The following is a 16,173-nucleotide window of genomic DNA, read 5'->3' as shown; positions in this document are numbered from 1 at the left end:
CTCTCTAGTCAACCATGGCCTATTGGGTCTCTCAAGTTGATGACACCCTACTGGGCACTTAAAGCTTTAGGGGCTAATCATGTGGCTCCAATCCTCCCCTACACCATGCCCCAAGCCTCACAGATGTTACAATAATGATGTTCTTCTGTCAGGGCTTTGGCCTCCTTAGCCTCTGCCCCTTTACTCTAGCTAGGCCTTCTAGCCTGGGCCCACTGTATCAGATCTGGCTTTGGGGGGTTGGTGCTCAGTCCAGTACTTTTCAACATCTTTATTAATGATCTGGAAGTGGGGGTGAAGAGCTCAGTGGTCAAGTTTGTGGATGACACCAAGTTATGGGGAAGCATGGTCACGCTTGACTATAGGCTACAGATACAGGTGGATCTTGACAGGCTAGCAAGTTGGGCAGATCAGAGCCTGATGAAGTTCAATGTTAAGAAATCTAAAGTGCTCCGCCTTGTGGTGAGCAACCGCCTGCATACCTACAGGCTTGCCAGTACCATACAGACTAGTACCATGAATGAAAGGGATCTGGGGGGTAATAATAGACCACAGTATGAATATGAGCCAGCAGTGTGATGCTGTAGCCAATAGGGCAAATGATACTCTGGCATGTATCAATTGATGCATCTCCAGCAAAACCAAGGAGATGATTCTTCCACTCTACTCAGCACTGGTGAGACCACAGCTGGAGTACTGTGTCCAGTTCTGGGCACCACACTTTAACAAGGATGTGGACAAGCTTGAGAGAGTCCAAAGAAGAGCCACCAATATGATCAGAAGCCATATGAGGAAAGGCTGAGGGATCTGGGACTCTTCAGCCTGAGGAAAAGAAGATGGAAAGGGGACCTGGTAGCAGCTTGCTGTTAGACTAGGGGAGTACATCAAGGACTCAGTGAGCAACTGTTCACCAGAGCAGCCGAGGGGAAAACCAGGAGTAAAGGCCACAAACCCTTGGACAATCGATTCAGGCTCAACATTAGGAAAAACTTCACGGTCAGGGTGTCCAGACTATGCAATAAGCTCCCTCCAGAGGTGGTGCAATCAATTACCCTGGAAATCTTCAAGGGGAGGCTAGACAGTCACCTTGCTGAGGTCACCTGACCCCAGTTTTTTTTCCTGCTTAGTGCAGGGGGCTGGACCTGATGATCTTCTGAGGTCCCTTCTGGCCTTACAATCTATAAGGCACTAGCTCTCATTTGGCCCTCTCTGTGGCTTTCCACTCTACCCCTCTCCAGGCTCAATCCTCATTTGAACCTTGAGCCTGCCCCTGACAGGGCTGAAGGTGACTGCATGTCCCTCCAGTATTAACGGGACTTCTGTATACCACCCTTACTGTTCCAAATCAAACTGCTGGTGTAAATATAGCATAAACCTAGGCCTCTGGGCTATAACATAAACAATAACAGTGGAAGCATCCCTCTGCCTCTTTAAGAGGGAAAAGCTTCCCTCACCTCCTGTAGCATACCTTCCAGCACTGGAATTCTTATGAGCTTCCCAAGACTCCCTGTTCCCACAGGCAGCATAGCAGTTGGCCTAGCATCTCTGGGTAACAGCTCCTTCTCCTCCAGTTGTGTGGGAGAGACTAATCTGCACCCTGCCTAGCCTGCTGAGCTTCTGGGGTGTGGCAGGAGAGAAGGGAGGCACTCTAGGGGCAGAGTGGGGGATGGTCATGGCACCACCAGCAGGCATCATGGCTACTCCTGGGACACCTACATGTTATGATGTCCAAAGAATCAGGATTTAAATCCAGGTTTCTGAAGGTGGGCATCTTCTTTTACCTTAAAGCGGGAGGGAGCTCCAGGCTGTCTGTTTCAGGCATATAATCTACCCCAGTAGGGTCCAACTCATTTTTCCCTGCAGGACTGCAGAGCGTTTCATGGGTGGACAGCCCACTTGTGGTAGTATGGTAGCAGCTTGTTGTTGTGGCTGCCAGAGCCTCTCTGTTGGCTCTGTTCCAGAACCTGTGGCTGTTTGCCTCCACCCTTTTCCCCTGCCACCAATTTTAATTGCCAATGACAACTAAAGACCCCAAATTAAGCAGCAAATGAGATGGTGAGCAACAGCAGTGTTCACTCCCTGGATTCTGGAGCTCAGCTAATTCAGAGGCTTTGAGAGCTGTGCCAGCAAGCCCCGTGAGCTGTGATTTAACTTCCAGTTGATCAGTCCTGATTTATACAATGTAAGGTAATGCCTGCGTCAGACAGGCACACATAAGCTCCCAGACCAGCAGTATAGCCATGTTAGTGCTACACTATTTGATCTTCAGGAGCTAGAGATTGATACATCTTAGAACAGCACTACTTTGTGTGGTCAAATCACTGCACCTGCTGTTTCTGCTGGAGCTCCAGCCAGGGAGAAGAGGGGAGGTGCCAGCCCAGATAGGCTGAAGCAGAGCCCTGCCCAGGGCTGCAAAGCATCTGGGATGCTGGGGGACTTTGGTTTAAGTTAAACCAGGAAGGGGTCTGGGACAGACATTGCATAAACTGGTTTGATGCAAATCAATTACATCTGATACTACATTCAGCCAGGTTTACCTCAAACCATTTTCAGCCATTTTCAAACTGGTTTATGTGCACTGAAGGTCTGTTCTGTTACAGGTTTAAACCAGTTTCTAATCACTTACACTGGTTTATGTGTAATGTCTGTCTCTAGCCTTGGTGTCTAGATTAAAGCCGCTCAGCACTTCTGTGAGCAAAAATCTTTTCTGAAAAGCAGTTTTCAGAAGAAGGAAATGTTTCATGAAAGCATGTTGATTTACTTCAAATTTCATATTTTGACAAAGATTTGATTAGAAAATTTTCAGTTTTTAAAAATGTTTTCTAAATTTGATCTTTTCTTAAATTTCACCAAAAACAGTACACTAATTCCTTCCTTGTTGACTGAATTTCTCTCGTGTTGCCATATGGGCTGGTCCATAGTTGGATAAGTGTATCTATGAATACTGAGATTATGTATTAACAGCTCAGGTGACTCTAATGTCAGAGAATATATTGTGTTCCATCACGTGGGACTCTGAACTTAAGGTTAAGACAGGACACACTGTGTATCTCCTTGTAGGGTTCCTTAGATGACTATAGATCTCTAATCCCTTTTCAACCCCTTGCAGTATTTTTCAAAACCTCTGGGTTTCTTGTCTGGAGGTGGCCCTCCAGGGCTCTGAAATTGGACTCCTGGCCTTGCTTGCTATAAGTCTCAGCCACCCATTCCAATAATTTCAGGACACCTAATCTACCTTCCTACCAGAGCCCAGTGATACATTGAGGAATAAATAAGAAGTGGTCATTCTTGGACTACTTCTGGTCATAATGCAGAAATTTTGAATTCAGTTAATTTGATATTCCATTAATTTTGATTTTTAATTGTTAAAATGAAACATTTTGAAGTTGTTATTCTGTTCAGAATCAGATTTGTTTTAATATTTAGACATTTAGCCCAGAATTATTTTTTTTATTTTCCCTAGCTCTAGTTTAGGGAGCATGCATTTGGTGATTTTTTTGTTTATTTTTCATCACTGGAAAAACAAAGTATGTGACAGAGCTATAGAGTGTTCTTATCCCAATGAGCAACCCCCACTCCTAGCTTTTCCTCTTTGCTAGGGAAGGCAGACCAGACTAAAAGAGCAGCAACACAGACTTTTTAAGTCCCCAGAGCAGGTAAAAATCCCCCACTCAAATTTGGGCACTCCCCTCTCTTCCCATTCACCCCTTGATCTTTCAACTTATGCCTCTGGGTGCAGGAAGGCTCGCCTACTGCCACTGCTGCCCCAGTACAGTGGGGCTGTGGGGAGCAACTATGTGGGGAGTCGAGTTCAATCAGGGATAGCAGTGGTGACAGACAGGCTCTCCATCCTTATGCCTGCTCCCAGACTGGTGGGAAACACCTAGAGGGACTAGGTAGGAAGGAGGAACCTTCATGTCCCAGCTACTGCCACTGTCCCCAGCTGAGCCCAGCTCTTCACATACTCTGGCTGGAGCAAGTAGGGCAGTAATGGCTCCATAGTGATAGTGGTGGGCAGGGAAGAAGGGAATAGAAGGGGAGGGGAAGTGCAGATGAACATAGAGAGGAAGGGAGGGGGTTCTAAAAGTGGGACGAAGGGTGAATTCTTACATGCTTTGGGGACTTAACATTCCCAGCTGCTGCTCCTGTGGTATGGTCCAAAACTGGGGTGCAACTGTGCTACCACACTTGCACTGGATCCTGGATGCCACCTCTGGGTGCCTGTACACACCACTGGGTTTAATCCTCATTAAATTAAATAGGTTTATAAAATTTAAATTTATTTATTTTGGAGTGTCACATCAGTGTTTGCACGCACTAGGTTTTTGAATGAAATAAGCTTTGGAGCATTGCACAAGTGTTTGCATGCACTTGGTTTTCAAACTAATTAAGCTCAGTCCCCAGCCAGCACCGCAGAAGAGAGGGACAGTCCAGCACTGCCTCCCCCAGGCCCACAGTCCCCCACCCTGTGCCCTGCCACACACCTGTGGGAGCACAGGGCTGGCAAACAGCACAAGGAAAAAAAGTGGAAGCAATTCAAGAGCAGAAGCAATTCCAATAGGTGAACTACAAAAAAGTCACAGAGCCATCTGGTGGACAAAAAGACTCATTTGAGTCTTTGAGTACCTTTGTGTTTGCATGCAATGAATCCATGGATGTGACTCTTTAATTCATGGCTAGCCAAATTAAACTACATCTGAGGAGTTCTACTTTAATGCTCCAGAAAGACTTTTAAAGCATCTGGAAAACCTGTTTGTGCAAACAGTCATGCCGTTGCAGCATAAGAAAGGACAAAAAAAAAGGTGTGTACAAAGGCTCTCTGAGAGCATTTTTGTAATATAAACCATATTCTACTAAAGACAACTCAGACAGACATTCCTAGCCAATTTCACGTAACCAGCTGAGAGCAGCTCAGTGACCTATGACTGTTAGCCATCTCTGAGAGGGACTATATTTCAAACTGACTTTTATATTAGATTTTTTGTTCTATATCAAGTCCCCCAAGTGAACCAGTCCCTCTATATTCAAAAGACAAAAGCAAACTAACTCTGACACCCAGCTGTGTAGCCATTTGTAAAGCATCCAAGTCACAAGTTGGTATATTGCTAGCACTTAAGAAGCAGATTTTTTCACTGTCTCAGTGACCTCAATCAGCATTACGGGGGCAATTTTCATGGAAGAATGAACAAATTCTCTGGTGTGCAACACTTGAACAAGCTCTCCTTCATAATCAGTGAAGCATTTTGCTTTTTTTTCACCTCCTCCTTCTGAAACACATATTTATTTTAGATGGTCTGTAGAAAGTCTCTCTATTTAGGTCTCATAAAGTTCTCACATACTGTGTTGATAAAGTATGATAGCATGCCTCTGTCTTTAGAGGCTTCCCTAGAAGATTCCTATAAAATGAAGCTGCTGGTAATTTTAAATGATCTTCTGTAGTTCTTTCTTTTAAGTCATTTTAAGTCATTGTGTTGGCCTGGACAAGGACCAGTGTTATAATCTCCATCCAAATTATTCCTATATGAGACAAAATCTTTTTATACATGCTGCTTGAAACAAATCTGACAGTAACAGTTATATATAGAGACCATAGAATCTTGTAGCAGTTCCCATGACTTCTTGAATAAGACGCATCATTATGATTATTAGAATGTGTCTATACATCAATGTGCTTTAGTACTTCCTAAAGCACGGTGTAGTACAGGCTGTTACTGTGCCATGCATGTGGTGCCTGGTTAGATTTCACTGCTACATCACCATAGTAGTGTGATATATCGGGGGAGTATTCCACTACCATGATACAGCTGGTGAGCATGTGTAGACCTGCGTGATTGCTATGTTGCCATAGCTCACCATACAGTGATGTAGCATGTCACTATGTTGCCATAGGGCAACATGTAGACATGACCTTACAGATAGGAGTGGAGGCAGCAAATGCTTCCTTTTATATTGCTGAGTATGATAGGAGTTAGGCATTTTTCCTGCTGATCCAGCATCAAACCAGTACTTCAGAACATTGGTCTGGGGCATGGTACTCTTGGAAGGCACTCTGTTCCAAAGTACAAAGATAACATCCTGACTGTTCCTAAAGGTGCTTTGGCACTTTTCACAAGAGTAGGATAACTAAAATAAACAATCCAATTGTATATATGAAAAAATCCACAACAGACCAAATCAAAATAATTTTGTCATAAGAGGTGTAAGAAAAGCTTTAAATATATAAGGTATTCAGATATCACAGGACTAAGCGCAGTATGAAATGAAAACCAGCTGGGTAAGACTGTCAGTCCTACCATCTTTGCTATGGCTGTTTTAGGATAGAAGTTACTCTATAAACCTGAAGAATTATATTATGAAGTGTTAGGCTTGGTTTCTTATGTCCAAGCAAAAAGCAACATAGCTGAGGGGCCCTGTACACATGCTGGTAAAGGTGTGATGGGCTCTAATATGATGCATACAGTCATGCCTCTTGCCATGCCACACATGCATGGCAGGAGGCATGACGGTAGGATTGTGCGTTAGATCACATTTTGCTTCATCACTGGTGCAGGGGGAGCCTGATTCTGGTAGGTTAGCGGGGTCCCAATTGCAGGGGAGGCCCTGCTACATGTACAAATTAAACTTTGATAGCAATACTAGCTATAAAAGTAGTATACATTTCTGAGGTTCAAAACCTTATAGTTGGTTCAAGCTTTTTATGGCATGATAGCTACTTTGCGCCGGTAGCTGGTCTCAGGGTAATTGCACAGTTAACATGTAGAGTTACCAGTTAACATTAACCAGTTGATTGTGCAATACTTGTAACATGTAGAAGAAGCCTAATTATACAATATTTGACCTAAGTTGTTAAACCTTATGAGCAAAATGCTATAAACAGTAGCTATCAAAGTAACAGAGAATGCCATGGTAATTTTCTAATAGCAGGGGTTTTTTATAATTATGTCACTTAGCTAGAAAGAAAATAGTTGACGATATTGAGATTTGATTTTCGACACTGAAAATGAAGTAGTTTAGCTTGGTCCTTTACCACAGTTTTATAAGATCTCTTTGGCTGTGAAGATATTATAAGATTTCTTTGGTTGTGAAGGTTTTTTGTATGCAAAAATATTCGTCTGAAATGTAATATGTATCATTAAACTGAGGAGTCATCATTTTATACTTGTAAAAGAGTAACACCAATCTACGATCTGTTGATAGGTTTTAAATGAAATCTGTATGTGACTAAAGCCAAAATAATTGGCTTTTATGTACAGGAGTCATGGGGTTGAGAAGATAAAGTCTATTCATAGTTAAATCCTAGGGCGTGTGTAGACAAAATGGGAGCCCTAAATTGAAGTGGTGGGTTTTAAAAAACACCACTTCAATTCAGAGCTGATTAAACCCCCGTGTTGTGCACACACCCTGCTGACTTACCTGCCTCTCGGGCGGGGAGGGGAGAGTGAGCTGCTGGCAGGTGGAGTGGTTCCTGGCCTGCTGGGAAGGTGGGGCTGGCGCTTCCCTCCACAGCAATGGCAGCACCCCCCAGGCGGCACCTACCCATAGGCACCTGGCTCGGGCCGTCCTGGGGGGCACCACAGCCACAGAGGGAAGCACTGGGCCCCCCCACGAAGCTCAGGCAGGCTCCAGGGGAGTGGGGGAAGGATCAGGCTTGTTGCTTTTCTTGGGCAGAGCCTGCTTTCCTGGGATGCTGCCAAGCTGCCTGCAGAGCATCTTACATAACCACAGAGCTGCACGGAGCCCGGTGCTTCACTCCGCGGCTCTGGCAGCAGCAAATTCCTTGAAGGGGTTTTAGTTTGCTGTGCCCCAAGGTGCATTATGGCACTGAATTTCCTATAGTGACTGGAATTAATGCGCAATACACCGCTGAGGCATGCAAACACCAACACAATTTAAGCGGTACAAAAGCATTTAGCCCGCTTTAAAATGTCGTGCACACATGCCTCTCATTTTGTCTATACACGGCCCTAGACACCAAGGAGAAGCACAGTTGCTGCTTTTCCAAACCTACAGCCCCTTCATGCCACATGCAAAGCATATTGGAACTGTTGAATATTGGAGCAGTATCCCAGATCTTTTTTTTTTCTCTCTTTGCCCACTTGCTGCCTATCTCAAGTATGGCCCATGAAGCTAGCTTATTTGTGGTTAAAGCAGTGACTCCTTTAAGATATACTGGTGTACCCCAGCCTGCAGAACCACGCTGCCCATAACTGCACAGCATAACCCCACTTGATTTTAACCACAAGAGAGGAAGTGTGTCCACATACCCCTCTTGGGTTATTGTTTTCCTTGCCCTCATCCTTCTGTGAATATTGTTTTACTATAAAGTTTAATGTGAAATGTGCATGTATAATATGGCATCAACCATAGTGGACCTTATGGGAGGCTGTTACTAGCAACAATCCTGATGGAAATCAATTTACTAGTGAAAACAGAATGGTTTTCTGACCTTTCTTTAGACTAGACATAGTTTCACACAGCCCTCTAAGTAGCGTTATGTAGAATGAGTTATTGTGGTCATTCTGAACCCTCTGACTGTGATACAGGTGTGCATCTGAGCACATGCTATTTCATGTAATATTTTAAAAAACTTTTTAAATACTATTGCTTGTTATTATAATTAATGCATTCTCAGTAGTCAAGATAATCCAAGAATACAAGCTTTTACTAAGAAAAGCTAGGTTGATAATTGCATATTTCTTATTATGACACCTAATATATATTTTATTTGTTATCATGTAAGTATTGTTTATTCTTAAGTTTTGTTGCCTGCTAATGAAGAAATCATTATGCTACTAAACAGGTTTTGACCTTCATTCTCCTGAAATTTTAAATTAAAGGTATCAGGTACCCACTCCTAAACAAACGTAGATGCTGTATTGTATTAGAAATTGTCTCTTGTTTGTTTCAGCTTTGATCTGAAACCACATTTTTCTTTTGCTTTTAGTAGCTAAGGATGTCAACATTTTTTTTGATGAGTTAGAAGGAGTAAACAGCCCTTCCAAAGATGATGACTCTCTGCTCCACCATGGTAATTTGACCAGTACTTCTGATGATGCCAGCAGATTGGAAGCAGCAGGAGAGGTAAGAGCCTGCAAACCAAGCCATATAAGAAATAAATGTAATTGGGTTGGAAGTTTCATTCACTGCAGTTCTGTTCTTATCTAAAACTTTGGTGTTGGGAATAATTAAAACTGACAACTGCTCTAAAATTATAAAACTGAAATATCATGAAATATTTTGGTTTTGAAAGTGGCTTTATTTCATCTGGTCATTCATTAGTCAATGACTTGTGACTTCCTCAGAAGCTGGAGGGTATGGTCCTTATAAACCATGCTTCCTGTGCTAAAGTAGTTCCCTGGAAAGAGTCCTTATGTGGTTTATGTATTAAGCTACAGTCTGTTCAGCTGAATGCTTTTGTCTCCAAGGGCCTCTGTACAGCATGTTTTTTAGCTCCCACTATCAATGCTATGTCCCAGAGTGAAGGAGCAGAAACAAGAGAAAAAGGTTTACTTACATCAGCCATAGGCTGCAGAAATCCAGGGCTAAAGGGGCTTAGCCTCCGCAAACACAAGCAGCCTGGGTGCAGGCTCCAGGTGGCTACAGCAGGGCAGGGGGAGGGGTGCATACAGACACACACAACAGCCAGAGCCTGCAGGCAGCTGGGAACTCAGGCCAGCCCAGCCGGGTGTGGAGCAGTGCCCAGCAGGTAAATGTGTGGATGGGAAGGGGTGTAAGGGAGGGAAGGGGTGTGCAGTGGGGGAGAGATTGAGGTCCCTTCAGGGAGGAATAGGGCCCCAGGGCAGGTCATGGGAGGCTTGGAGCCTGGGCAGCTTGTCCAGAGCTATGGGGGGGCTCTCACCACCATGCTCGGCCCTGTGGCCGACACAGGGGGCATGTGCCCCCTAGGTCTGTGTATGGGGTGGAGGCAGCTGCCGTTGCGGGCTGCGCTCTGCATCCCACTGCTGGTGCCCCAGGAGCGGCGCAACGCCACGTGCCTCCTGCGCGCTGGCTGTGCCACCTGCCTTAAAAGATGGATATGACTTGCAAAAAAGGCAAGCATTTACAACTTCCAGTGGGAGTTGCAGTTCACAGCATGTTTGGGAGGAAAGCTCCTTTTTCAAATCTGTTTTCAGTTAGCCTAAACTTCAGAATTTGAATTTGAAAAATTGGGCTAAAATTTTTTTCTTTCCTTTATTTCACTTTTGTGTGCTTTTGTTCCTCAGGGAATGTGATCACTCTCTAGCTGTACTCTCTAAAAATATTCAGATCCACAGAGAACAGAAGGGCTGTTCTAATTGTGGTGGGTGCCCTTTTCAAGGAATTAGTTTTTGTTTTGGAAAGCAAGTCACTTTGTGGAACACCATACAGGGGGGAGTTGGATAAGTTTCTTGTTCTGGAAAAAAGGCTGAATTATTGGTATGTTTAGATGACTAACTTAAGCCACAGAATTCAGGCAGTACCTGATTTTTGTGTTTGCCTTGTAATCAGACTCATTTATCCTTCTTCCTTGTCTCTCTCCTCAAAACTCCTCTCATCACTTTCATAGTTCTGCTTTTGCATTATGATAGGACAAGGGATTTCTGTGCAGTGTTTTTGATCACATAAGCCAAGGCCTCTATCAGATGGATGCCGGTGAGACATATATATGTGGGACATAAAGGGGTTAAAATAAAAGGGGAATTTGAGAAGAGCAAGGTAAAAGGGACAGGACTGAAATGTACTGCTGTTAATTTAACAAAAGCTGCCAATCTTTCTTCCCCGTTAATAATACCCTTGTGCAAGACCTCTGTACTCTACAAAGGGGAAGTGTGAATGAAAGGGGGAATCTATTAATTTATTTTCCCCTTTAAGCAAGCATACACCCCAATAGCAATAGCTGAGGAGGAGGGCAATGCCACTCAATAAATAATCGTATATAAATGATATGTGTACATGTGAGAAAGAGAGAGAAAGTGTTAGAGAATAGGAAGAATATTCCTGGAAAATGCAAGACACCTGCTTCCTTCTGAAGGAAAAAAAGGTATGCTATTCAGAAGAGTTTGTGAGAATCCCAGGAATGAAGCACATGATGATTTAATATGATTTAAGAGTATTCAGAGATGGTATGAGCTCCCACACAGAGAAAACTTATCCCTTCCTACTTTCATTTTGATCCTGGATTTTTAGTATGGCACTGGGAAGTGCTTAAGTTCACAGGACATCTTATCTCTTGAATGCATTCATATGTAGCCCAGTCCTAAAGTTAATATTCTAGTGATATAATTTAGGTGTTTTTTCACTGAGTTTCTTACTGTGTAGTTACCTGTAAAATCAACTCATCACAGTTAACAGGCATCCTTATGATTTCTTACAACATTTTGTGAGTTGATGAGTAAAAAGATTCTTTCCCTATGTGCCAAGTTCTGCACATCCTGTACCTTTAGGATCTCAATGTAAAACTGTGCTCTTCCTGGTTCTGACGTTACTGTCTTCCATACAGATTCTACAGATGGAGTTGAGTCAACATTTCTTTTACTGATGCACAAGTCAAAAGAGCATCCAGCTCACCCTTCTAGTCTGGAAGCTAGAAAACTCTTTTCTTGTTCCATAAAATTCAGCTATCTAAATTGTTTCACTTCTCTAACCTGCATTGCTCAAAAATGGGTTTTTAAGCACACCAATACCATAACAGGATGTGATCATTCAAATCTAAGGCCAGGGCCATACATCACCTGTACTGAATACCTGGACTTACTCTAGTAGCTGAAAGATTGGGGGAGAGAGCTGGGCTCCATTCCCCATAACAACATCCACTGGACCCAGCACATCATCTTTCTCCCTCAACTCAAGTGGTGACTGCTTCACGGGGCCCTGGCCATGGGCACATTTGTCTGTCTCTTAGACCTGCCCTTTGTGTGAAGAAGAGGTGGAGGGGACTCTTCCATGCCTTCATGGACTGCCCCAGCTCAAGCCACTTTTTCTTACCCTCAGCACCCTCTTTGGTTTGCTGGACTTGGATCTCTCCAAGACTGTGTACATATTCTTTATTCCTTACCAAGTGACTGAAAGGAGTGTAATATGCCTAGCTGGTTTCCTGCTGGGCCAGGTCAAGAGGGCAACCCTGAAAAGTCACAGAAACCAGGTCACAGAGGAGGGTGCCTACAGTGCCCAGGAACTCTTGGTTTTTGGTGCGGGTGTGCATCACATTTCAGTTTGGATGCTTCACCTTGCAAGAAAAATGTAAACCAGTTTGTGTCACACTGGGCTAGCAATGATCCATTCTGCAAGGTGGAAGCTAGGCAGTTAATCCTAAATGTGTAACCCCATGAAGAGCATGGCATGGAGGGGGTTTCAGTCTCTGATGATATGGAGTTTTTGATGCCAAAAAGTGTTTCTTGTTTGGCCCCTGGGAGGATTACATTTTTTCATTTTCACCTTTTTTGTTTTTAATATTTTTGTAATAAAGATTTTAAAAGATCACAAAAACCTCTCTCTCTCTCTCCACATGGGTTAGGAGCTCTCCAACTTCTGGGGAGATGAGAAAGAGAGCTGAGTCAAACTAAGCCCAGACCCCCATGATCCTTGCCAGAATCCTCATCTGTGTCATCTTGCCCATTCTCCTCTTTAGGGCAAAAGTTTCTTTTGTGGTACCAGCTACTGTAGCTAGTCTGTTCAAATAAGAGATGTCTGTATTGCAGTACTACACCTTATAATGTAATATATGAAGGAAGAGAGCTATTGCTGTCATACAGTTAGTTCTTACCAATTTCTTTTAAAATGGAAAATGCATGAACATTATTCTAAAATGAAATTATTATTTTGCAAAACGAAGCTGCAAAAAAAGAAGTTATGGAGTGTCAGAAATTGTTTTCTGTGCAATCTCAGTTCAGCTCCCTTGTACATATATCATCACTAATAATCAATAATAATATAGGCTTTTTCCATATGACTGCTGAGCCATGCAATGCACAGGAATACAATGAGGTTTCACAGATAACCATATATTTGGCATTTCCTAACTTTTGAGTACTTGATTTTGCAACCTAAATATTTTATTTTAAATAGAGAAAAACCTTGTGCAATTATAATGCATATTACGGTAACACACGCTGGCCCAGGGATGGGCAATTATTTTGGCTGAAGGGCCACTTATGGAGTTTTGGTGAGCTGTTGCAGGCTGGGTCAGCACCACCACCCCATCGCACTCAGTTGGCACCACACCCCACCCAGTGCAACAGCTCACCAAAAACCCTTAATGCTCCACATTCAGCTGGGAGGATGGAGTGGGGCTGTGGGTGGGTGGGTGGGGAGCACCATCCAGGAATGGGACGGGAGGGTGGGGCCAGGCCAGGGGCAGGGGTTGGAGCTGGGATCGGGGTCACTGTGTGATGACAGTGTCAAGCTGGGGCCTGGGGCAGAACTGCAATCTGCTCCCCACACACCCCTGTGATGTGTGCCAGTTCTGCAGGCAGGGGCACACAGGGAGCAGATTGCAGCTCTACCCTGGGCCTTGGCCCCACACTGTCACTACCCAGTGATCCCAGGGTCTCCATGAAGACCAGCCTGAGACCTGCATGGGCAGGACATGTAGCTAGGTGGGGGTGTGGGAGGGTGGGGAGCAGCATCCGAGACTGAAACAAATAGGTAGAGCGGGGCCAGGGTTGGGATCAGGACTGCAAGGTGATGAAAGCATGGGGGTGGGGCATGGGACAGAGCCATGATCCATTCCCCACACACCCCTGCCCATGGAACTGGCTCCCATCACAGGGGCATGCAGGTAGTGAATCATGGCTCTGTCCCAGGCCCCAGCCCTGTGTTGCCACTGACCTACAATCCCGATTCAAGCCCTTGCCCTGGCCCTGGCCACCTCCACCCATCCACTCCTGAACACCACTCCCCACCCACCCATGGCCACATTCATTCCACCCGGCCACTTGCCCTGCCTGCATAGGTCCCAAACTGGTCTCCATCAAGACCCTGCCCCCTGCCCAAAAATCAGGGATTTTGTTTTTTACCAGAGAATTTGCATTTTTTTATATCAGAGGATTTATGATTTTTAAACAGAGAAAACCAGGATCTCTTCTCATAACCAAAATCAAGGTAGTAAACATATACTAAGCACTAGGGGTGTGCAAAGTGGACCCTATTCGATTCAGATTTGGATTCAACCCAAATCAGGGACAGTGATTTAATTTGTTGATTCAGATCACTGTCCCTGATTTGATTTGGCTGAATCCAAATCTGAAGATTCAATGCTGTGAATGGGCCTTTTGGGGATGCCAGGTGTCCCCCCCAAACCCAGGAGGTACCAGTCACTGAGGCCAGAGGGCGCGGGGGTGGGGGAGCACTGTGCACTACCCGGAGGACCTGGAAGTGGTCTGCTACTGAGTGCACAGGGGAGCCCCCGGCACTTCTGTGGGATGTTCCATGTGCCCCAGCATTGCAGCATTCACAATCCACCTGCTACCTAGAGTTGTCTAGAAAAAGCATTTAAAGCTGCTTCTATGTCCGACTTTCCGAATCTCTCCAGATCAATTCAGAGGGTTCCAATTTGATTCAGAGAGATTAAAGGGTCCTCTGATTTAATTTGGATTTGGAGATTCAGCCACCAAATTGGACCAAATCACTGCCAAATCAAAATCGGGGAGTAAAGTTTTGCACAGCCCTACTAAGCACCCCTGCTGGGAAGAGAGAAACTTCATCACAAACAGGGAATTTACCCCCACCTTTCCTTCAGTTGGAATGTACATGAAGCTAATGTGAACCTCTATCACCACAAACACAAGGATAAAAACACAAAATTAACAGCTTACCTTTGTCTCCACAAAAATTCTACTGGTTGACAGTCAGGTAACATGTACTATATAGGTGATAGTAAAATGTAAAAGCAAAAAAAGGGTCATATTCCCCTTCAGCACTGAACTAAATCTTTAAAAGAAATGAGAACTGAATCTTCTAGATCTTTGGGTCACCTGCTAATAAAACACCAAAAAAGTTGACTGGGTTTTTTTGTTTCTAGGGTTGCAACCACCTGAACAGACCTATTAGCCGCAGGCAAATACAGAGTTCATAGACTGTGAGTTACCCTCAGTCTGGTAAATTCAGTCAGAAGATATAGTATCTACACCAGTTCTGTAATTTGAATATTAGTCTACCAGGGTCATGCTGGAATGAGAACAGAATTATAATACACACTTCTTCCTCCTGGAAGTCCTACTGCCTTTATAGGAGGATTCTTCTCATTAGCCTTCCCATAATGTTCACCTTCTTAAATCTTCATCACCATTGGTTGGAGAAGCTTCTATTCTTTCTCTTTTTCTTTGCATAAAGACATTTATGTTAGATATTCAGGCATCAACCCTTGTTCCAGAATAACTCCATCTTCTATATTGTTGCATACGTATATTGGAAGTTCATCTCAGATTTTTTGATTTACATGAAATTTCAACTTCTCTGTCTCTCCTGTCTAATTTAATGCCTGGCTAGTGAGGCCTACTTGTTTTAATTTTGGGTCAGTATCGTTTTCACCGAAGTGTAGACCATCAATCTAGAAGTATGGTGAGTAAGATGTTAAACCAAGCCATCGTTTTTAAACAATGTCACACACAAACTACTTAAAGGCTTAACCTACTTTTGCTAATTGCTTTCCATTCTGTATTGGATGGAATTGAAAAGTTTAAGTTCTTAACTCTTAGGACAGTGACCAGAACTGAATAAAAACGTTAAAATATTTTGACTTTCTCTTCACAGGGAGAACATGATAAAAATAAATCCAATGGGCTGTATTTTCGAGATGGCAAATGTCGGATTGATTACATTCTAGTCTATAGAAAATCCAACCTACAGGCAGAAAAGAGAGAGGTGTTCGAAAGAAATATAAGAGCAGAAGGATTACAAATGGAGAAAGAGGTAAGATAATTTCCCTGATGAAAACTTTCAACTAAATTGTATGCATCTGGAGTCTAAAGTTGTCTAAATGTAACCTGCTTATATTGCCAGGGCAGTGGAAAGGAGGCTAAGTGTAAATGAAAACTGGACATATTTTTAGGTCAACATGGACTACTTTACATTATCTTGTTTGACTTACTGCATAAAAATTCATTGGCGCTTGCTACAGTAAAGAGAAAAATTTCTTCCACTCTTTAAACCTTAAGTGATACCAAATTTGAAAACTGCAGGGAACATACATTAGATAAT

General features: G+C 43.6%; 1 protein-coding gene across 1 annotated transcript in view; it reads left to right on the top strand.

Annotated features, from left to right (window-relative positions):
• ANO4 (anoctamin 4) overlaps nucleotides 1-16,173 on the top strand; it is a 387,697-nt gene that overhangs the window by 201,341 nt on the left and 170,183 nt on the right. Inside the window, exons 6-7 of the mRNA XM_090041055.1 lie at nucleotides 8,942-9,078; nucleotides 15,727-15,885. Of these exons, the coding sequence (XP_089897181.1) occupies nucleotides 8,942-9,078; nucleotides 15,727-15,885 (296 nt within the window). The remainder of the gene's footprint in view (nucleotides 1-8,941; nucleotides 9,079-15,726; nucleotides 15,886-16,173) is intronic.

This window comes from Crocodylus siamensis, chromosome 4, assembly GCF_052110815.1.
Source record: "Crocodylus siamensis isolate JL-2025a chromosome 4, ASM5211081v1, whole genome shotgun sequence".
Classification (NCBI taxonomy): domain Eukaryota; kingdom Metazoa; phylum Chordata; order Crocodylia; family Crocodylidae; genus Crocodylus; species Crocodylus siamensis.
This window is presented reverse-complemented; position numbering and strand designations above follow the sequence as displayed.